The 21,737-nt window shown below is 55.7% G+C and overlaps 1 protein-coding gene across 1 annotated transcript in view; it reads right to left on the reverse strand.

Moving 5' to 3' along the window:
- The window catches only part of KIAA0930 (KIAA0930 ortholog), a 63,861-nt gene extending 43,644 nt beyond the window's left edge, over window positions 1–20,217 (reverse strand). The window contains exon 1 of the mRNA XM_049884644.1: window positions 20,054–20,217. Within this exon, the coding sequence (XP_049740601.1) occupies window positions 20,054–20,117 (64 nt within the window). The 5' untranslated portion in view covers window positions 20,118–20,217. The remainder of the gene's footprint in view (window positions 1–20,053) is intronic.
- Between the last annotated feature and the right edge of the window lie 1,520 nt (window positions 20,218–21,737).

Genomic DNA, 21,737 nt, shown 5'->3' on the forward strand with positions numbered 1-21,737 from the left:
TGGCCACTAACCAAAAGGTTGGCAGTTCGAATCCACCAGGCATCCCTCGGAAACTCTATGAGGCAGTTCTACTCTGTCCTGTAGGGTCGCTGTGAGTCGGAATCGACTCGATGGCACTGGGCAGGTTAGCAATTATTATTTACACCATCAGTAGTGTCCTCTGGAGAAACTATGGAAGAGAAAGGAAACTTGGTTTCTTCATTATAAATCTTCTCATAGTTTTCACACAGTTGGTCTTGTATTTCTAGGTACACTATATAATCCAGTAACAGGGGCTTACTGTGTGCCCGGCCCTGGGCTAAGCACTTCGCTGAGGAGCTCACAAGTCCAGCAAGCCTGAAGAGGCTAAAAAGAGCCAGCACTGGAGTCCACTCATCCAGGCTTCACTTGTCTTGGGTGACTGTGTACCAAGTGCCAGCTCCTTAGCAGGCCAGGGTCTGTCTTGGGTGTGCAATAAGGAGCAAACCCAGCACAGCTCCTGCCCCCTGGGCTGCAGGGGGAGGCAGAAGTTGTCAACAAGAACATGGCAGAAGTACAGTAACTGCCGGGGCATCCACCGGGAGGGCTGGCTGCACTCTGAGTGCACACAACGCTATCTCCAGGACAGATGCTGGACCGAGTCAGGGGCGTCATGGGGCCCCCTGAGGTCTCCGTGCCAACCAGGAGTTAAGGAGGCCAGGCAGAGGGACCAGCACTGAAGGCAGAGAGGACAGCCTGTGCCAAGGCCCTGCTGTGGGAGAAAGGCTAAGGCCCTGGAGGGAGGACGTTGTGTGGGAGCCAGAGCTGGAGAGGGCCCAGGCTCTAGCCTCACTGGGCCGAGGGCTGTGTCTATTCTCTGAGGACCCTGAAGGGCCTGGCAGGCAGCAGGCCGACGGGGATCTCTGCTGTGGGAGAAGGGACAGTAGCCACCATGCCCAGCCCGGGGGGTTCTCCTGAGCACGCGTCACTCAGGAGCAGACTCTGTGTAGTCTGGCCACTTCCCAAAGGTGGCAGGTCAACCAGGCCTCTTGGGAAGAGTCCAAGGAGGTCCCCTGGACTGACCCCGCCCAGGCAGCCACGAGGGATGAATAGGCCTCTGTGGCCCCTCAATGGGCCCTTTCATCACTTGTGCCTCTCCGTGCCTCTCGCCTTTGGACAACCATCCCTGGGGTCACGAAGACAAAGCAGCGGCCCACGAGGCCCGGGGTGCCCTGAGGAGGTCCTTGGAAGTGGAACTGATCAGACGGGTGCCCATGTGAGCAATCCCAACACAGAGGGGGTGGGGGCAGGGCCCACAATCCTCTCCTCTCCTGGGGCCATGAGGGAAGCCTGGGGTCCCATGGAACTTTGCCATTTCCTACCTAGAAGGTTGTTAATGAGTCTTCCTCCAAAGCTGATGCCCCTTTCTTCTTCATATAGTCCAGCTTCTTGGACTATTCATTCAGCATACAGATTGAGAAAGTATGGTGAAAGGATACAACCCTGATGCACACCTTTCCTAGCTTTAAACCATGCAGTATCCCCTTGTTCTGTTCGAATAACTGCCTCTTGGTCTATGTCCAGGTTTCTCCTGAACACAATTAACTGTTCTAGAATTCCCACTATTCACAATGTTATCTATAATTTGTTTTGATCCATACAGTCCAATGCCTTTGTGTAGTCAACTGCAAACCCATTAACAACCTGCCTTATGCAGATGACACAACCTTGCCTGCAAAAGTGACGAGGACTTGAATTACTTACCGATGAAGATCAAAGACCACAGCCTTCAGTATGGATTGCACCTCAAGATAAAGAAAACAAAAATCCTCACAACTGGGCCAATAAACAACATCATGATAAACAGAGAAAAGATTGAAGTTGTCAAGGATTTCATTTTACTTGGATCCACAATCAAAAGCCATGGAAGCAGCAGTCAAAAATCAAACGATACATTGCACTGGGCAAATCCACCGCAAAGACCTCTTTAAAGTGTTGAAAAGCAAAGGCGTCACCTTGAGGACTAACCAAAGGCTACCTAAGGTATGGCAGGTGCCTGGGTGTTCACCTCCAGGAAGCCCTTGAGCCGTAGTCCTTGGGTGGCAGGACCAGGCAGCCTTGAATCCTTGTCTGGTTCCCTGCACTGTTCAGGACCAAGTCTGGCTCCTCGGTCAGACAACCCAGCGCCCAGACCACCCCTCCAGGTCTGTAGTGGTCGCCTAGTGCTCCCACCTCGCCCTTCTTCCTGGAACTAAACTCCCTGTAGCAGCTCCTGGCGCACTCTACTCCCTCACCTAGGTCTCTGCCGGACACCAGCATGGGATCCTGGCCCCGGTCCCACTCGCCCCGTGAGGCTCAGCTCAGTTGTCACCACCCAGGGGCCTCCCCCTACCCCCTGCACCAAGCCTTCCCTGACTCACTGATCACCTACCCCCCAGCACATGGTCCCCGCCACCACTGAGCACCCACCGGAGCTGCTTCACCCCATCAGGTCCTCACAAAGATCCTGTGTCCCCATTTAACTGATGAGGAAACGAAGGCTCGGCCATCGCATAACTCATCCAATGTCATGCTGCTGGCACATGGCAGGGCCAGAACTGCAGCCAGACCTGCCTCCAAGGCCATGCTCTTAGCTCTGGGCCCCTGCCTGTCATACCGGCTCATAACTGCCTGTGAGTTTTCCTCCCCACCAAGACAGGTGGCACCTTGCTGGCAGGGTGTCCTGGTGCCCACCATAGGGCAGGGTATACAACAAGTGGTCAGTGACTTCTGAACAAATAAACATGAGACTAACGAGCCAAAGTTCTCAGCTTCCTCAGGGAACACCACAGCATAGCAAGAGAACGACCCATTCTTGTATTTGTGCAGTACTGTAAAATCTTACAACCCTCAGGTCCCATCTGCGATCTTCCTGATAACCCATTCTACAGATGAGGGAACTGAGGCCCTTAAGGTCAGGTTACTCAATAGGTTCATAATGGGAACAGTTCAGGACCTGTCAACACCCACTCCAAGTTCCCCCTCTGTCCCAGGCACTGTGTTGGGCCCCAGGGGGTACAAACCCTAATCCCTGACCTGAAGGTCCCTTTCAGGGATGGGGGTTTCTACCAGAGAGGCCTGTTGGATCACAGTGCCCAGAAAAGCGATCCTTGATACTCCCTCCAAAGCAGCTCTTCCTGGAAAACCACCTCGTCACAGCGGGGACCACCATCAGACGCCACCTGCCACTTCACTTCCCACAAACAGTTTCCAAGTAGTTTCAATCTTTCCCAAGCAAAATTATCCAGAAAAACCAGCAGCTCCAGCTCCTAACTCCCCTCTCCTACATAGGGTCCTGATCACATTGCTTTTCTCTGATACTCCTGCAAGGTAAGTGTTCTGAGTCACTGCTCAGACTTCCCCAGACACGCACATGAGGTGTCCTGCCCCAGCGGTGAGCTGTGACCCGGTGACCCCAGCTTCCACGCCTCCCGCCCTCTCCACTGCCTGGGCTTGAGATCCCTTGGTCACTCGCTGCTTGGGTGACCATGCTGGCCACTGACCGGTCCCTCACCCACCACCTCCTGCCTCCACCCAACTGTGAGACATGGCACAAGGCAAGTCACTGAGTCCCAGGGCCCCAGGCCAGCACTAGAAGGAATGAGCAGAGTCCAACCAGCCCAACCACCTCGTTTTCTCAACTGTTGTTAGTTGTCATCAAGCGGCTCTGATTCAAGGTGACCCCGTGTACAACAGAACTAAATGCCGCTGGTCCCGCACCATCTTCACATTGGTTGGCATGTTTGAGTTGCCTGTTGCGGCCGCTGTGTATTCTGAGTGCCTTCTAGCCTCGGGGCTCATCTTCCAGCACTGTATGGGGCAATGTTCTGCTGTGATCCATAGGGTTTTCACTGGCTGATTTTTGGAAGCAGGTCGCCAGACCTTTTTTCTTAGGCCATCTTAGTCTGGAAGTTAGCTGAAACCTGTCCACCATGGGTGACCCTGCTGGTAACTGAAATACCGGCAGCACAGCTTCCGGCATCACAGCAACACAGAAGCCACCGCAGTAGGACAAACTGACAGACGGGGGGCAGATTTTATCAAGGTAGAGACTAACACCCAGTAAGAGGTACTCAGACCATGTGGGTTCACTCATCCACTTCTTCACGCTTCGCTCAGTGAGCCAGGCTCTGGGTGGGGACGCAGGCACACAGCTGCGAGCCCGTGGCCAGGGGACCGTGCCTGCCTCCTTCCCTGCTGCATCCCAGCACCCGGCTCCCCACAGGCTCTCAGCGCCAAGACACAGAGCTGCCTGCACGCTACACAAAACGAGGGTTCAAGGGCACTTATGGGCCCTGGGCAGATGCAGTGGACAACTGAGCCCTTCAGTCGTTCTACCTTCAAGCCATCTAGCCTATTCCCTCTGGAGACTAGACAAACCCACCGCACACCCAGCCCATCCCAGGCGGCCCCTGCTCTTGTGTCCTCAGACCTGCGGCCTCCGTTCTCTCACTCAGTTCCATGTCCTCTGTTTTGTGACTTCCCCCTCAGAATGTTCTGCTCCCATGACCCTCTTCCCTTTCATATCCCTCTTTACTGTCACTGTGAAAACCAGGGGCCACTCCTCATACACTAGACCAGGGCGGAGCCACCAAGAACCAAGGGTCAAAGGCCTGCCCTAGAAGAGGTGGAGATGCGTGCACCTGAGGAGACGGCCCAGGGCTGACTGCTAGGGGCCCCTGAGCAGTGCCTGCACCTCTGCAGCGGTCACCTGCCAGCAGCGATGGTGTGGGGACCTCCCAGGGCTGCCAGCAGAACTCGAGAGGGCAAAGGTGGCAGTGGTGTGGCTTCCAGCCCTCCCCCGGGAGAGCGGGCGTCTCCGGACTTGCAGGGGAGGCTGCCGGATGGATGCAGAGCTGTCTGTCGAAGCAGCTGAGCAGCGATGACCTCATCAGGGGCCCGCAGCCCCGCCTCAGCTGGCGCAGAGCTTCACTGCCGGGAGACAGCTCCAGGGGGCTGAGCTACAGCTGTGATCACCACTGTAGGCGGGGCCGCTGCCATCTCGGGCCAGGACTCAGGGGCTCCCCAGCCCCCACCTGCCAGGGGATCCTGAGGCAGCGCCAGCCATCGCAGATGCCCCAGGGACCAGTAGGGGCCTGCTGCCTCCTGCAGACAGCTGGGTGGCTTAGCGTGCCGGAGAGCTACGGCCCTGAATGTGAAGTCATGGCTCCGGGGGGCAGAAGGGCAGGGTTCCTCCTTCCCGTTTTGGGGGTTTACGGGGAGGGGAGCACCTGAGCCTTCATCTTTGTCTTTTTCACTCATTTATGTGTCCCTGGACTGATGCCTACATAGAGCAGTGACCTCCTCGGGGGGCGGGAGACCGGCCCTGGCTGTCAAGCCCTTTCACAAGTGGCTCGGGGCTCAGCAGTTGAGAGTGCAGACAGGCAGGAATGTGTCCTCAGTCAGCCTTCTCTCCATTTTCCAGAAGAGGAAACAGGGGGTCAAAGGGGGAGGGCCCTGCCAAGATCACTTCCTTGGCCAAGATCCTGGCCGAGGGCTCTGACCCCTTACACACTGACCATCTCAGATGCCCCAGTGAGGCGGAGGGTAGTCTGTCCTGTGTTGCCGAGAGAAACTGAGGCCCAGAGAGTGGCAGCAACGGCCTTCTGAGCCTTCTCTGCCCTCCTCTGGCTCTGTATGTGCTCCGGGGGTCCCTCATTGGTGAGTGCCCCGCCCAAGGACCACTTTACCCTGAGCGATGACCGCCTCTTCACTTGGGAAACACTGTCACCTCCTGCCTGTCCCCATGGCACCGGCAGTCCCGCCCCTGTGGGCAGCTCAGCTGAGCGTGAGGGAGGAAGTCCCACGCTGAGAAGGCGGTGCAGCACCACAGGACCAGCGGTGCCATGAGGAACACGGGGACCAGGAAAAGGAGACGGCAGCCCTAAGCTGAGGGCTGAGAAGGGGCCCTCCAGGCAGAGGGGTGGGGAGGGCAGCTGTAGCAGCGGAGCAGGAGGAGCAAAGGGGTGGAGGGGGGAGTGTCCTGGTACCTTGGGACCCCACAGAGTAGCCTGCTGGGGCGCGGGTGGTCATCGGGGCCGGGTCAGAAAGGATCTTGACCAAGAAGCTTGGCCTTGTTGCCTTGTGGGTATTGTTGTTGTTGTTAGGTGCCGTCAAGTCGGTTCCGACTCATAGCGACCCTGTGCACAACGGAACGAAACATTGCCCAGTCCTGCACCATCCTCACAATCGTTGCTATGCTTGAGCCCATTGTTGCAGCCACTGTGTCAATCCACCTCATTGAGGGTCTTCCTCTTTTCTGCTGACCCCATACTTTGCCAAGCATGATGTCCTTCTCCAGAGACTGATCCCTCCTGACAACATGTCCAAAGTATGTAAGACGCAGTCTCGCCATCCTTGTTTCTAAGGAGCATTCTGGTTGTACTTCTTCCAAGACAGATTTATTCGTTCTTCTGGCAGTCCATGGTGGATTCAATATTCTTCGCCAACACCACCATTCAGAGGCATCAATTCTCCTTCGGTCTTCCTTATTCGCTGTCCAGCTTTCACATGCATATGATGGGATTGAAAATACTATGGCTTGGGTCAGGCGCACCTTAGTCTTCAAAGTGACATCTTTGCTCTTCAACACTTTAAAGAGGTCCTTTGCAGCAGATTTACCCAAGGCAATGTGTCTTTTGATTTCTTGACTGCTGCTTCCATGGCTGTTGATTGTGGATCCAAGTAAAATGAAATCCTTGACAACTTCAACCTTTTCTCTGTTTATCATGATGTTGCTCCATGGTCCAGTTGGGAGGATTTCTGTTTTATGTTGAGGTGCAATCCATGCTGAAGGCTGTGGTCTTTGATCTTCATTAGTAAGTGCTTCAAGTCCTCTTCACTTTCAGCAAGCAAGGTTGTATCATCTGCATAACGCAGATTGTTAATGAGTCTTCCTCCAACCCTGATGCCTGTTCTTCGTATAGTCCAGCTTCTCGGATTATTTGCTCAGCATACAGATTGAATAGGTACGGTGAAAGAATACAACCCTTACGCACACGTTTCCTCATTTTAAACCAATCAGTATCCCCTTGTCCTGTCCGAACAACTGCCTCTTGATCTATGTAAAGGTTCCTCATGAACACAATTAAGTGTTCTGGAATTCCCATTCTTCGCAATGTTATCCATAGTTTGTTATGACCCACACAGTCGAATGCCTTTGCATAATCAAACACCGGTAAACATCCTTCTGGCATTCTCTACTTTCAGCCAGGATCCATTTGACATCAGCAGTGATATCCCTGGTTCCACGTCCTCTTCTGAAACCGGCCTGAATTTCTGGCAGTTCCCTGTTGATACACTGCTGCAGCCGTTTTTGAATGATCTTCAGCAAAATTTTAACTGCGTATGTTATTAACTATATTGTTCTATAATTTCCACATTCAGTCGGATGTCTTAATGGTGTAAGCAGCAAGGGCAGGACACGGTTCAAGAGCAGTTGCTCTCGGTGGATGGACGGGAGGGCAAAGGACCAGGCAGGCGTGACTCATATGAGGCCTGAACTCTGGACAGGTGGGGACGGGGAAACAAGAGACGGCTCAGGACAGGACAGAGCCTGGTCACGACTGGAAAGCATGTAGTGCCTACAGACGTGGTTTTCAGGGGAGGGTAACGCCTGGCTTCAGCTGAGGTATCTGGGTGCTGGACAGCTGTGTCCGGGGGCAGGACAGGCAGGAGGGGGAGCAGTGGGTCCAGTCCTGACCAGCCTGGGCCTGAAGGTCCTGGACACATTCAGGTGTAGACAAATGACTGGAAGGCAGCTGGCATGGAGAGTTGGGCTGGTCCCAGTGACGGGTGTGGATAGGACACAGGGGCAGTGGGGCCATAGGCACAAAAGATCACCTCTCCTGACCTTCCCCACTGTCTCCCCAGCAAGCTCTAAGCTTCGGGAGGCAGGACCAAGCTTCGTTCAGCCCGGCACCCCAGTACCTCTGAGGTGCCCAATGGACATAACCACACAAATGGGCCAACAGTAGCTACAAACACACAGACGTATGCTCTATTGTTGTCAGGTGCCATCAGGGCGATTCCGACTCAGAGTGACCCCATGCAATGGAGCAGAACTGACCCACAGGGTTTCCTGGGCTGTCATCTTTACAGAAGCAGATCGCCAGGTCTTTCTCCAGCGGATCCACTGGGGTTCAAATTGCCAGCCTTTTGGTTAGCAGCCCAGTGCTTAACCATTGCACCACCAGGGCTCCTCTAACATACACTTACTGTTGTTGCTGGGTGCCTTTGAGTTGATTCCAACTCGTAGCAACCCTACAGGAAGGGGGAACTGCCCCGCAGCGTTTCCGAGGCTGTAATCTTCATGAGAGCAGGTCACCAGGTCTTCCTCCCGCAGACCAGCTGGTGGTTTGGAGCCATTGACTTCTTGGTTAGCAGCCGAGGGGTTTAACCATCGCACCACCAGAGCTCCTGAACATACACTTAACCCATTGCTGTTGAATCAATTCTGACTCATGACGACCCTATAGGACAGAGTAGAGCTGTCTCATAGGGCTTCCAAGGAGCCGCCAGTGGATTTGAATTGCTGACCTTTTGGTTAGCAGGGGAGCTCTTAACCACTGTGCCACCAGGGCTCCAACGTATTCTTAGGGGGGCAGAAACTGCAGAGAGGTGAGAATTAAATGGGTGCCAAGGTCGTGTGGGGGGGGGCGTTGCCATAAGGGTACCCTGGAAGCAATGCAACAGGAAGAGTGATAAGGCAGAAGCCCTGGCCCAGGGTCACCCAACTCTGCCTGCCACTCGGAGCCTCAAGCCCTGTCAACTGGAGGGGAGGTCCCCCTCCCCCCGCATTCTGCTGAGACCGCTGGCAGGGTGAGTGGGAGCCTGCAGGAAGGTGCGGTTTTTAAGCAGGCTCTTGTCTCATTGTACAGGTAACATGCACTCCCGAGAAGTCATTCTACATTCTGCTTTTCTCACTCTCTCTACCCTAAGTATTGTCCCATGTGTGAAAAAGCACCTTTCAAGATTCAAAGGACGTCCAATGCAAGGAGTTTTTACATTAATAGCACCTCCACCTACAAAACAAAAATAAAAAATTTAAAAACTGCCTCAAAAAACCTCAGCCTCTCTCCTTTTCACTTTGCCAGTAAGGTTTCTCAAGTCTTCACTAAACATTCAAGCGAGGCAAAATATGCATATACACCTCCCTATAGAAAAGCCCGCAAAATGGAGTATCACTCAGCCATAAGAGAAGTGAAGTGCTGATACACGCTACGACACGGATGCACCCTGAGAAAAGTACACTGAGTGAGATAAGAAAGGCACCCAAGGACAAATACTGCACGATCCCACTTATATGATCTATAACAAGTCAGCCCACGAGGGCTCAGGAACCGGCATCTGGGAGTGAGGCCAGGCCACTCAGCACAGGAAGGTTGGGGGCAGGGAGGGGTTGTCAGGGCAAGTCCTCTCCCCATTCTGGGCCTCAGTGACTCCATCTATAAAATGGGGGTGGGGCAGTAACCAGACAGAGCAGTGGTCACCAACGCTGGACAGTGCAGCCAATCACATAGGGAGTGTGTTAACAACAGAGACCCCTGGGACAACCTGGGAGTTTACCTCAGATGCTCTGCAGGGAAGGAGCCCCCAAGTAGTGCTGTATGAGGGGCACAGGGCAGGTAGAGTGAGGGGGGCCTGGGACACTGGGGCTGAGGCACCAAGTGAAATGGATATGCTCCTAGCTGAGGATGGTCACTGCCCCAGTCGTGGACACAGCCATGCACTCCAGCTCAGCAGCCTCCCTGGACGTGCTCCACAGAACCAGGAGGGCCAGGGGAAAAGGGCTCTGGGCATGGAGGGCAGCAGGTGCAAAGGTCCAGGGGCAGGAAACTACCTCCAGGCATGGAGGGCAGCAGGTGCAAAGGTCCAGCAGCAGAAAGCTACCTCCAGGCATGGAAGGCAGCAGGTGCAAAGGCCCAGGGGCAGGAAGCTACCTCCTAGCATGGAAGGCAGCAGGTGCAAAGGCCCAGGGGCAGGAAGCTACCTCCAAGCATGGAGGGCATCAGGTGCAAAGGCCCAGGGGCAGGAAGCTACCTCCAAGCATGGAGGGCATCAGGTGCAAAGGCCCAGGGGCAGGAAGCTACCTCCTAGCATGGAAGGCAGCAGGTGCAAAGGCCCAGGGGCAGGAAGCTACCAGTCACATTGGGGAAACCACACTTTGTCACAGAACAGCCTTTGGCAACCACCTCCTGGGGGCACCTGCGCTGGTCTCTACATCATCAGAAAGGGGCGGGGTAAGCCTACCACAGCCCATCAGCTGACTGGCTCAGCCACCAGCCCTGGCAGGGCTTGGGTGACAGGCGGTGCACACTGCCTTCCCGGAGAGCAAGTGTACAGACCCAAACCAATAGATGAGACCAGCCGGATGCTCCAGTTAGCTCTTGGGGGCTCCACTTTTCCTTGGCAAGGTCATAACACCTCCCTGAAAGGCCCCTCATGGCGTTAATGGTTAAGTGCTAGCTGCTAATGAAAGGTCTGCAGTTCAAATCCACCCAGTGGCTCCGAGGGAGAAAAGACCTGCAATCTGCTTCCATAAAGACTGTTGTTGTTAGGTACCATCGAGTCACTTCCATCTCATAGCAACGCTACTACAACAGAACGAAACACTGCCCGGTCCTGTGCCATCCTCACAATCATTGTGTTTAAGGATTGTTGCAGCAGTGTGTCAATCAGCCTCGGAAACCCTATGGGGCAATTCAACTCTGTCCTATAGTGTTGCTTTGAGTTGGAATCGACTCAACGGCAATGGGTTTGGTTTGGGTTTAAGAGTCAGAATTAACTAGGCAGCACCTAACGACAACAGTTCCTCCCTTACTGGGGGAGTGGGGGGGATGGTATGAGAACTAACTGAGATACTACTTACAAAGTGGGAGGGAGGAGCCGCAGCCACTGGCCGTGGGAGTGTGCAGGTGGGGGCTGGCCGGGCCTCACAGGATCTCTGTCCTCTGCTGCCCTCCCTTAGGAGGCAAGCCTCAGCTCCAGGAAGAGAACTCACGGGTGGGAAAACACGATCAGAGAGCCATGGGGCAGCTGGCCCAGAGTACCCTCTGAGGCTGGCTCATTTACAACGGGGGACAGCATGGTAACTGGACAGAGCAGTGGTCAGACGCTTTCCTTCTGTTCTGTACCATCCGTGTGAATTTCTCCTTAAGGTTAGCAACTGCTGGGGCTGCAAACAGTTATGTGCTCGGCTGCTAACCAGAAGGTTGGAAGTTCAAGTCCACCCAGAGGCACCTCGGAAGAAAGGCCTGACAATCTAGCTCCAAAACATCAGCCACTGGAACCCCTATCGTGCACAGTTCTACTCTGACACACAAAGGGTTGTCATGAGTTGAAACTGACTTGATGGCAACTGGTTTATTTATTTTTTTAAGGTTAGTAAGTATTGGCCCAACGGAGCTCTGGTGGTACCGTGGTTAAGCACGCGGCTGTAAACAGAAAGGTCGGTGGTTTGAACCCACCAACTGCTCCAAGGGAGAAAGATGTAGCGTCTGCTTCCGTAAAGACTACAGCCTTGGAAACTCTACGGGGCAGTTCTACTCTGTCCGACAGGGCTGCTGAGTTGGGATCAACTCGATGCCAATGGGTTTGTTTTTCTTTTGTTGTTCTAAGCATCAGCCCACCACCCACAGTGTCCACTCATGGTGGCCCTGGCCCTGCTCGTTGTGGTCAGACAGCAGAGTGGGGAAACGGTCTCTCAGACTGCAGCCTAAAGACAGGATCCAGACAGAAGCCTCTTCGTGTGTAAGGAGGCTTGTTGCCAGTTATGTGTAACGGTGGAAGACTGGATCCCAGCGAAGCTCTCACCGAGACGCCACCATCCAGTCAATTACTGCACCTCTGCTCAGCGTCACGTAGTCATTTAGATAACATTTAGAGTTTGAGCAACGTGGAAACGCTCTTAGGAATTCTCAGTGAAGAAAGCGAGATTAGGAAATTTTCTGTATAGAATATCAAGTATCCGTAAAAAATGCCTGGCAAAGATTGGAAGACAATACTTGGCAAAATTAACAGTGTGTCTCTGATAGTGGGGACCATGAGTCATTTTTTCCCTCTTTCCCTATATTTTCCAGTTTTCTACAATGTGGACGTAACACTTTTTAATAGGAAAAAGAAATCTATTTGGTTTTCTGGATGATTTTTTCACAAGTGTCCTGCTCTGGGCTCCAGCAGCCTCATGGCTCAGCTCACGCTGAGAGGCCCTGCCTGGCTCAGTGATGGAGCTGGAGTTGTTGCCTTCGAGTCGGTTCCGACCCCTAGCGACCCCATGTGCTACAGAGTAGAACTGCCCCATAGCATTGTCTAGGCTGTAATCTTTGTTTGTTTTTAATATTTTTATTGTGTTTTTATAAAAGTTTACACAGCAAGTTAGGTTTCCATTCGACAATCTCCACATAAATTGATCAACGACATTAGTTACATTTTTCATACTGTGTCAACATCCTCTTTAATTGTGTTCTGGTTGTTTCCTTTCCCGAACTCTAGTTTCCCTGCCCCCTTGTCTTTGCTATGGATTAAAAACTGATCTTTTGGTCTCCTACAGATGGTTTTTTAGTACGGTACCAATCTAATGGGTAACATCCTTTATTTTGTGTGTCACTCTGCCTTTCTGCTAAAAAGTGATCTCAGGCAATAGTTTTGGTTCAAGTTTTAAAAAGTGTCTCAGGGCAATAGTCTCAGAGAGTCCTCTGGTCTCAGCTGGTCCAGTTACTCTGTCTTTTTTTAAAAGAATTTGAGTTTTGTTCTGCATTTTTCTCCCATTCTATCCAGGACCATCTATTGTGACCCTGGTCAGAAAGGTCAGTAGTGGTAGCTGGGCACCATCTAGTTCTTCTGGTCTCTGTGTAGCTGAGGTTGTGGCTCCATGTAGGCTATCAGCCTTGTAAACTTGTTCGTTCTCTGAGATTTTGGCTACCTTCTTACTCTTTTGCAAGGATGACCTTTTCTGAAGTAATCAAGGACGTGGCTTGTTTGTTGGATGGCCCTGAGCCGCAGCCCTGTCCTTCATGCATTCTTCGCACTTTATCCGATCCTTTCAGTTAGCAGCCAAGCACTTAACCGCTGTGTCACCAGGGCTCCTTAATTACCTTATAGGAAACCTGCTGAGCTAGAGAGACCATTTCCTTATAGAAAACATCCAGGCTGACATTCAATAAACTGTAAGGCTGATAAAATTGTTTCTGCTTGTGCTTTATCAAATCGCTGAGTTTTCAAGTCTTGAACCAATGCATGGGTATTGAAAGTTCATTTCGTCTGCTCTAAAGGAGTTATGTCCACTCACCTGACATTATATCCATCCTTGGTTATGGCGGCTAAGAAGTCTTGTTGGAGAACCTTCTGGAGCCCCTTTCTTGACAATGAAGTGCAGTCCAAGAGCAAGCTGCCCCGACAGCCACTGACCATTACACCAGGCTGTAATCTTTACGGGAGCAGATCACTAGGTCTTTCTCCCAGGAAGGCACTCGTTGGTTTGAATTGCCAACCTTTCAGTTAGCAGCTGAGTGCTTAACTACTGTGTCACCGGGGCTTCTTTATAAATAAGGCCAGAAGCTCAACTCAGGGCGGTCCAAGCGATCTAACCCGTTGCCGAAGGGTGACAGCTGGGGTGGGGGGGGAATGACTCCCCCGAAGTTACTCTTGCTCGGGCTAGAGGCAAGCCCAGCTGACTGCCCCTCACTCTGCTGAGCCGATTCTACAGCTGAGACCTCGCTGTCTTTAAAGCCTGAGATCCAAACTCCTCCGACTGCTCAACAAAGATGCGAGTCCCACCTTGGGAAAACCACAGCACAGCCAGGCTAGCCTCTGGCAGCTCCAGCCACGGAAGTGGAGGAGGCCGGAACCCGCAGTCCTTCAAAATAGGCCCAGGAACCGAAAGTACCACTGTCACCACTCCAAACAGTCACACTTCCTCCTGCCCACACTGGCCCCGAACAGCTCTGACTGCCTGAAGGTCGAGGGACCGCGCAGGTCCCCAGGGAACCCGGGGAACCCAGGAAACCATCCCGGGTGACTGCAAAGCAGTCTGAACTCTGGGACACGAGTATAATTACAGTTCCACGTGTCGGGCACTGGGCCTGGTGTTTCGGGTCCTTCACAGTAAATACCAACACAGCAGCAGCATGGGCTAAGCCCTGCTCTGTCCCGGGAAGCCGGCCCCTCCCAGGCCTCACGCATGTATCATTCATTCCCTTCACACAACAGCCCATGAAGCTGTGCCAGAACTTCTCTTACACAAAACCAGTAACTGAGAGGGTTTGCTGTCCCCATTTTACAGAAGAGTATGCAGAGCCCCGAGGGGTGATGCATTCAGCCAAGGGCCCAGCCTTCCCTCCCATTCCCACCTCCCACTAAAGCCCTCCCCACCCCGCCACCTACTTACACCCAAGAAATGCTGGGCCTTGCAAAACGGTGCAAGCCCTGGCAAGGGTCCACAGGCCTCCTCCCATGTGACAGGGTGGCACCCAGCACCTGGCACACAGTCATTGCTCAGCACAAAGGACACGTTCCCCTCACTCCTTCTCATTCATTCAAGTACTCCCTCCGGGATGGCCATTTGCATCTGACAGGCCTCACCTGGAATCCCAGCTCAGCCACCTCCCAGCTCCACCACCTGGGTGAGCCACCTGCCCCTGTGAAGCTCAGCTGCAAAGTGGGGGACTAACAGAACCTAGCGATGTGGAAGGCAGGACTAAGTGAACTGTGCGTGCGCAGTGCTGTGAGCCACGGCGGCCAGGCAGAGTCCTTTGTGCCAAGTCCCTCTCCAATGACGGTCACTTGACAAGTCACACACCTGCAAGGCACCCCTGCCTAGCCAGGCAGTGTCACACTTGGGCCCTCTGGCCACCCCAGCCTCGACTTCCACAACTGCACTCAAGCCACGTAAGCCCCTTGCTGTCCCCCTCCTCCTTCACCTGGGCAGATCCTGCCCAGCCTCACGCCCCCCACACACCTCCCTGGCTCCCTTCTCTATGCCCCTCTGGCTGCATGTTCACACCTCTACAGCCACCTGTGCCAGGCAGCCATGCACACCTGGGACCCGCCAGGCTCCTGGCACCTCAAGGACAGGTCAGCTTGGTCCCCGTGCACAGCCAGTTAACAACTTGGCCTCATAGACTCTGCTCCTCCCAGCTGTGTGATGTCGGCATGTTACTTCGCTCTAAGCCTCCGTTTCCTCCTCAGGACCAGGAAACGAGTATAACTGATGCCTACCTTGTGGGATTATCATCTCAAGGATAGAAGGAATTAATGAATGTAACACACACCTCCCCACAGCACCCCAGACAGAGGGAGAATCCCCGAGGCCACCTAAAAGAGGCTGGCTACGTGTGGAAAGCTCTTCAAAATGCTCCCCAAGGTAGGGTCTAGCAAACAAGCACCACCATGGTGCAGGCCCTGCCATCAACGTGCCTCACACCCAGGCTGGGTAGACCACGTCCAAATCGCCATGTGCCGCCCTGTCAAAGGACCCTACCCTACAGCATGTCTGGGCTGACATCCAGGGCCCACGAGAAGGCCCAAGCCTGGGAGGAAGGGTCACGCTTTTCTACCTTCACTCCAGATGTCTGCACCTCACAACATGTGGGCCCTGGCTGCCCAGTTCTTTCTACCTCAGTGGCCCTGAAACCCCAAAGAAGCTACTGCAGACAGCCGGCATACTTCACAGGTTACCTGGAATCACAGTTTCCTGTGGATGAAACACCAAAGTCCTGCCAGGGGTGGCCACCGCAATGGCAGCTCCCAGTCGGATTTTACTTCAGTTAACAGTCACCCGCTGTTGGGTTTTCAATTAACCTTCCTCAAAGAATTTGGTCTTTGTCCTCTGCTCCTGAGAGATTACCCCTAGAACCTTGGAATTTCCCCAGGGGTTGGAGTCTTTGTTACCCCTGAGGGTCCCAGACCACACCTCACCAATAGGTGATGCTAATGAGGGGACTCCCGATGGGGGCTGGCCAGCCCAGAAAGACCAAGAGATATCAGCCCCATCTCAGGGGAGAAGACGGCTCAACCGTGTGGGCAGTGATTCAGTCAGGCCTATGTAATGGGAACTCGATATAAAAACTCTGCACAACGAAGCTCCATGAGGTTTCTGGTTGGTGACACACACCTAAGCATGGCAAGGGTGGCCTGTCCTTTGGACACGAAAGCTCCACGTTGGAAACACCCCCGGTCTATGAGTCTCTTCATTTGTATCCTGTTTGCTGTAATAAGATTGTACTCCTAAGTATACCACTTCCCTGAGTTCTGTGAGTTATTCTAGGGAATTACTGAACCCGATCAAGTGGTGGGAGCCACCAGGTCAGAAGAGAGCGGGGGCCTGGGAGCCTCAGCTTATAGCTGGTATCCTGAGTGGGTAAAGTGAGCCCTCAGATTTGGAGCCAGCAGGTCAGAAGTGAAGGTGTCATGGGGACCCCCAAGCTTGAGACTGGCATCTGAGGTCTTGGGCAGCTTTGGCAGTCTGGAGGATTGGGGGCTCTGTCCTCACTCTGGTGGTCAGCGTCAGGGCAGGAAGTGTTACCTGTACAGGTAGTGTCAGAACTGGATTGGACTGATTTGCTCACCTGGGCACCTGGCTTCTCTTCCATCTGCCCCCACCCACCCATACACTGGGTCTTTCATCATGAGAGTCCAGCAACACCCCCTGTGTGGGCAGGGCCACAGTTTCTCAAACTCATACAGACCCTGTGACTCAGAGATGACAAACGGCTTGTCCAAAGTCAAGCTTCTCCACCAGAACCAAAAAAAAAAAAAAAAAACCCAGAGCTTTTTTTTTTTTTTAGTGCTGTCAAGTCATTTCCGACTCATAGCAACCCCAAAGGACAGAGTAGAACTGCCCCACAGAGTTTCCAAAGAGCGCCTGGAGGCTCCTTTTATACCTTCAGAACAGCCTGAGAAAGGATGGCACGCTCTGAGTGACCTAAGCTTTAATTAAACAAAAAAATCTGGGAATTTGAATTAGTTCACAAATGTAACAGGTACATGAACCTCAGGTGTCGCACCTGTGAAGTGGAAATGATGGCGCGTAACCCTGATCTCGCAGGGCCGAGAGGGTTCAGTGGCCCACTGGCTCTAGCAGTGCTTTGGGGCTGGAGTTCTCTTCGGGGGCTTGGGCCAACCTGTGGTCCCCAAATCTAGTCTGGGCATTAAGTCCCTGCTAAGCTTCTCCAAGCATCAAATTTCTCATCTGAAAAATGAAGGCGAAGGCAACCAAGCGCTTCTGAGAATTTAATTTCCAATATCCTTGGCTGTCAACACCATCCATTGGCCAGTCCAGAAATTAATCTTTTCATCCATTTGCTAAATGTTTGCCAGGCATCTGCTCTGTACACAGCCTGGGCTAGGCACTGAGAAACCTCAGCCTGGACATGTCCTCAGGAAGCTCACATGTTAATGTGGAGACAGCCCCACAGACGATGACAATGCCACAACTGCCATAATGGACATGTCCCTAGGAAGCAGAACAGGAAAGTCGGCCTGGGGGAGGGAAGGACGGCTTCTCACGGAGGCGGCAGAGGCGGTGACATTTGAGCATAGACTTGAAAGAAAGCTTGTAGCTAGCTGCTTGTGGGGAGGAGGAGTAGGGGGTGGCTTCCCAAGCAGAGAAAACGGCAAGCTTAAGAGCTTAGCGCTTCCAAGCACCAAAGGTACTTAGTTGGGGAAGGACCGGGGTCAGGGCAGGAGATACCAGGGGATGGCATGAATGAGCCTGCAGGTGTCCCATGAGACCATCAGGCTCTGCTCTTGGCCCACTACTATGGGGAGGCTCTCTTCCCCAAGGCAGAGCCTGGGCACAGCAAGGCCTGGCCGGGGAGAGATGCATACTCAGGGGTGGAAGGGGAAGGCTGGCTTGGCGTCAGACTGACCAGGGGCCATCCCCACTGGGTGTCCCTACACGAGTCACTTGCAGCTCTGAACCTCAGGCTGCTCATCAGGTGAAATGGAGATAACATTCGTATTGACAAGAGCAGGCCAGAGGTACCTGGCTGTCTACGAGTGCTAGCTGCTACAGCTGTTCTGAGGGGAAGGCCCTGTGGGCTCCACGGGGGCAGGAGTGAGAAGTTGCTGGCTGTCAAGGCTGGCAGAGGCACGGGTTACCTGGGAAGCGAAGCCGGCAGCCTGGAGAAGCCGAGCACACGGGGCTGAGGGGCCTGGAGCAGATGGTCCCTCAGACCCCTCCCATTTCAGCCATTCTGTGCCAGGTGACAGGTGGGCCTGCCATACTGGCAGGCAGCCTGGCACACAATAGGTGCTTAATGAATGTCTGCTGAAAGAATTTATAAGGATTCTCTAATTTCTGCTCAAAACTAAGTCTTGACGCCTTTTTAGAAGAGACCAAAGAAACCAATGTCCTCATCTATGCCCACTTCGTAAACACCTCTGACCTCCCCCTCAGGAAAGCTCCCGCCCCAGCGCAGGCTGGGCTGGGACCTGCTCACCAAGGGAAAGTGTCCTGTGCTAAACCCACCTCCCACAAAAAGGAGCATTCAAATGTATGTCCTCTCCTCACCCCATGTCCAGGGCGGGGCCTGCTGAAGGGCCCGGAAAGCCTGGGGCTTCATACCCCAGCTGCTGGGTGATCTCAGGAGAGAGAGGCCCACTCTTTGACACTCCATTTCCCCAACAGAGGAATGAAGGGAGACTGGTGGAATCTTAAAGGTTGGCGTTCACAAGTCAGCAACGCTCGGGTGGTGGTGGCTGACAATGTGGTATGAAGTCATTCCCAGCACGGAGAAGGGAGGGTTCTTTTCATGGAGAAAATGACGAGAACCGGGGCTGCGGGAGGGGGCTCCTCCACACATCAGTCTGGGCACGATCCTTCAGTATCCATTACCTCACACCCAGCCAAGCTGGAAACCCACCCACACCTGCAGCCAAGCCCTTTAAACAATACAGGCATCTCTATCCCACCCCACCCTCCATTTGTGACTTGGAGCCTCCTTAGAGGGGAATCCCCCCAGGAGAGCAGCAGGCCCTGCTCCCGCCAGAAGGGGAGGGGGGCTCAGGGGGCATGGCCCAACAGGTCCCCTTTAGTTAATGGACAGGAGGGCAGTAGGTGCAGAGAGGTTCCAGAGGACAAAGGCTTCCGCACCGGAGACACAGGCTCCGTGTGAGCCAGGGACAGTGGCTGGGGTATGAAGGCTGGCTCGGAGCCTTGGAAGCTGGCCCTGCCCTGTCAAGCTAAGGGTCTCCTGGAATCTGTGCCAACTTCGCCTGCATGGCTTCCTGGAGCAGAAGGGGAACTGAGACCCTCAGGGAGGAAGGGAGGGAGATGGAACAGAAACCCAGAGAGGCACCAGACGCACAGCCAGAGGAGGACAGCTAAGGACCTGGGAAGCAGAGACACCCGGACGCTGCGTGCAGGACCCAGACAGTGGGAGACCTGGACACACCGGCACCCGAGGGTATCTGAGGGGGACACGCAGACATGGTGAGACTCAGATACACAAACAGATGGACACACAGAGACATGCACAGAGATAGACACACATGGAGGGACAACACAGAGACACGCATGGCCCACGGCGGCACGCACCCTCCAGGAGAGGCTCGCAGACCCACCGAACTGGGATCACGGCCCGGCCCCACTCACCGAGGCTGCAAACCCCAGATCCTCCCCGGCCCGACCCACTCACAGAGACTGCAAACCCCAAATCCCTGCCCAGCCCGATCCACTTACCAAGGCCACAGACCCCAGGTTCCCACCCAGCCCCACTCACTGAAGCCGCAGACCCCACGTCCCCGGCCGGCCCCACTCACAGAAGCCGCAGACCCCAGGTCCCCACCCGGCCCCAGTCACGGAAGCCGCAGACCCCACGTCCCCGGCCGGCCCCACTCACAGAAGCCGCAGACCCCAGGTCCCCACAAGGCCCAGCCCCACTCACCGAGGCCGCAGACCCCAGGTCCCCACCCGGCCCCACTCACCGAGGCCGCAGATCCCAGGTCCCCGGCTGGCACGGCCCCACTCACCGAGGCCGCAGACCCCACGTCCCCACCCGGCCCCAGTCACCAAAGCCGCAGACCCCACGTCCCCGGCCCGGCCGGCCCCACTCACCGAGGCCGCAGACCTCGCGGCGCAGGCTGAGACGGCTGCGCTCCTCGGCTATGGCGCGCAGCATGTGCTGCAGCGAGCGCCCCTCCGCCTCGGCGCCGCCCGCAGGCTCGGGGGAAGCGGCGGCGAGGGCGGGCGGCCCGGTTCGGAGCCCCGCGGGCGCGGACGCCGAGGCGCAGGCCCGGCCCGGCGGCCGCGCGGAGGCCATGCCGGGCCCCGGCTCATCGCCCGCGCCGCGCCCGCGGGGGCTCCCGGCGCACCCCGCCGCCCCCGCCCCCGCCCCCGCCCCCGCCCCGGCGCAGCCTGCCTGGAGCACCAGTGAAGCCACAATCGGCCTTTGTGCGCGTCGCCGCCGCCCGCCGAGCCGGCCGAGGGAGCGCACCTCCGCGCCGCCGCCGCCCGCGCGCCTCCGGACTGCCAGGCCCCGCCCCGCCCCGCCCGCCCGCCAGGCCCCGCCCCAGTCCGCGGTCCCGCCCCTAGGCGGCCCCAGATCTCCAGGCCCCGCCCCCGGACCCCCAACTCTGTCCCGGACCGCCAGGAGGCCCCGCCCCCGGACCTTTTCTGTACAGTCGGGGCCCGCCCCCGAAGGCCAGGCCCCGCCCCTAGGCGGCCCCAGATCTCCAGGCCCCGCCCCAGACCGCCGCCCCACCCCCGAACGGCCAGGCCTCGCCCCGCCCGCCAGGCCCCTCCCCGGCCCTCTTCTGTACAGTCAGGGCCCGCCCCCGAACGGCCAGACTGCCCCAGACCGCCAGGAGGCCCCGCCCCTGAACCGCCTCCGTACAGTCAGGGCCCGCCCCCGGCCCTCCAGGCCCCGCCTCTGGGCTCCGCTCCCGGCCGGCCTGCCCCGCCTCTTCCCGCCCCTAGACCACGCCGGCCCCGCCCCTTCCCGCCCGCCGGCCAATCCTCCACGAGGGGAGAGACCCGGAAACGCAGTCTCAGGGCGCTCTGGGCCCCAGCCCCGCCCACTTCCAGCGGCCCGCCCCCGGCGACCCCCACCGTCCGCCACGCCTTTCCTCCAACGGCTGAGCGCATCTCGCCTCGGCCTTCGCCCGCTGTCTGCCCGCGTTCCGGCCCTCCGCCCCCGCAGCCACGGCCCTCCTCGAGGCCGACCTCCGCCCCGAGCCCCCGCCGCGAGACCCCGCCTCTGGAGGCCACACCCCCGCCGCCGTCCCGCGCCAGGTTTACCTTGTCGCCCACCCTCCGCGCTGCCACCCCCTTCTCCACCAAGTCGGTGATGGAGAACTGCCGGTCCTTTCTGGAAACTTCCTCCGCAGAACCCGGAAAGAGGTCACCCTCCCCACAAGGAGGTCTCCTGGGGGGCACGGTGACAAAGCAGAACCCTCACCGTCCCCCGCTGACTCCTCTGCGCCTGGCACAGCGCTGCGGACACAGATCCCCCAACCCACAGTGCAGGGAGCTGAAAAGGCTCTGAGCTTCAGTTTCCCCAGTTGTACATCGGTGATCTCTACCAATCTTGGCGACCTGAGTGTTGATTAGATACGAGGGGGCTGGGGGAGTGTGATTCCACTGGGTATCCATCCAGGTGCTGGCCTCTGCCGAGAGAGAAAGACCCGGGAAGAAGCAGCTGGGGGCCTCCAGAAACCTCACCCCGCAGCTCATTTTCAAAAACTGGGCTAGATGGGATGGGGGGGTCCAACTCGCTAAGTCTTTAGCATCATCCTTTGCA

Source organism: Elephas maximus, chromosome 4 (genome assembly GCF_024166365.1).
Source record: "Elephas maximus indicus isolate mEleMax1 chromosome 4, mEleMax1 primary haplotype, whole genome shotgun sequence".
Lineage (NCBI taxonomy): Eukaryota > Metazoa > Chordata > Mammalia > Proboscidea > Elephantidae > Elephas > Elephas maximus.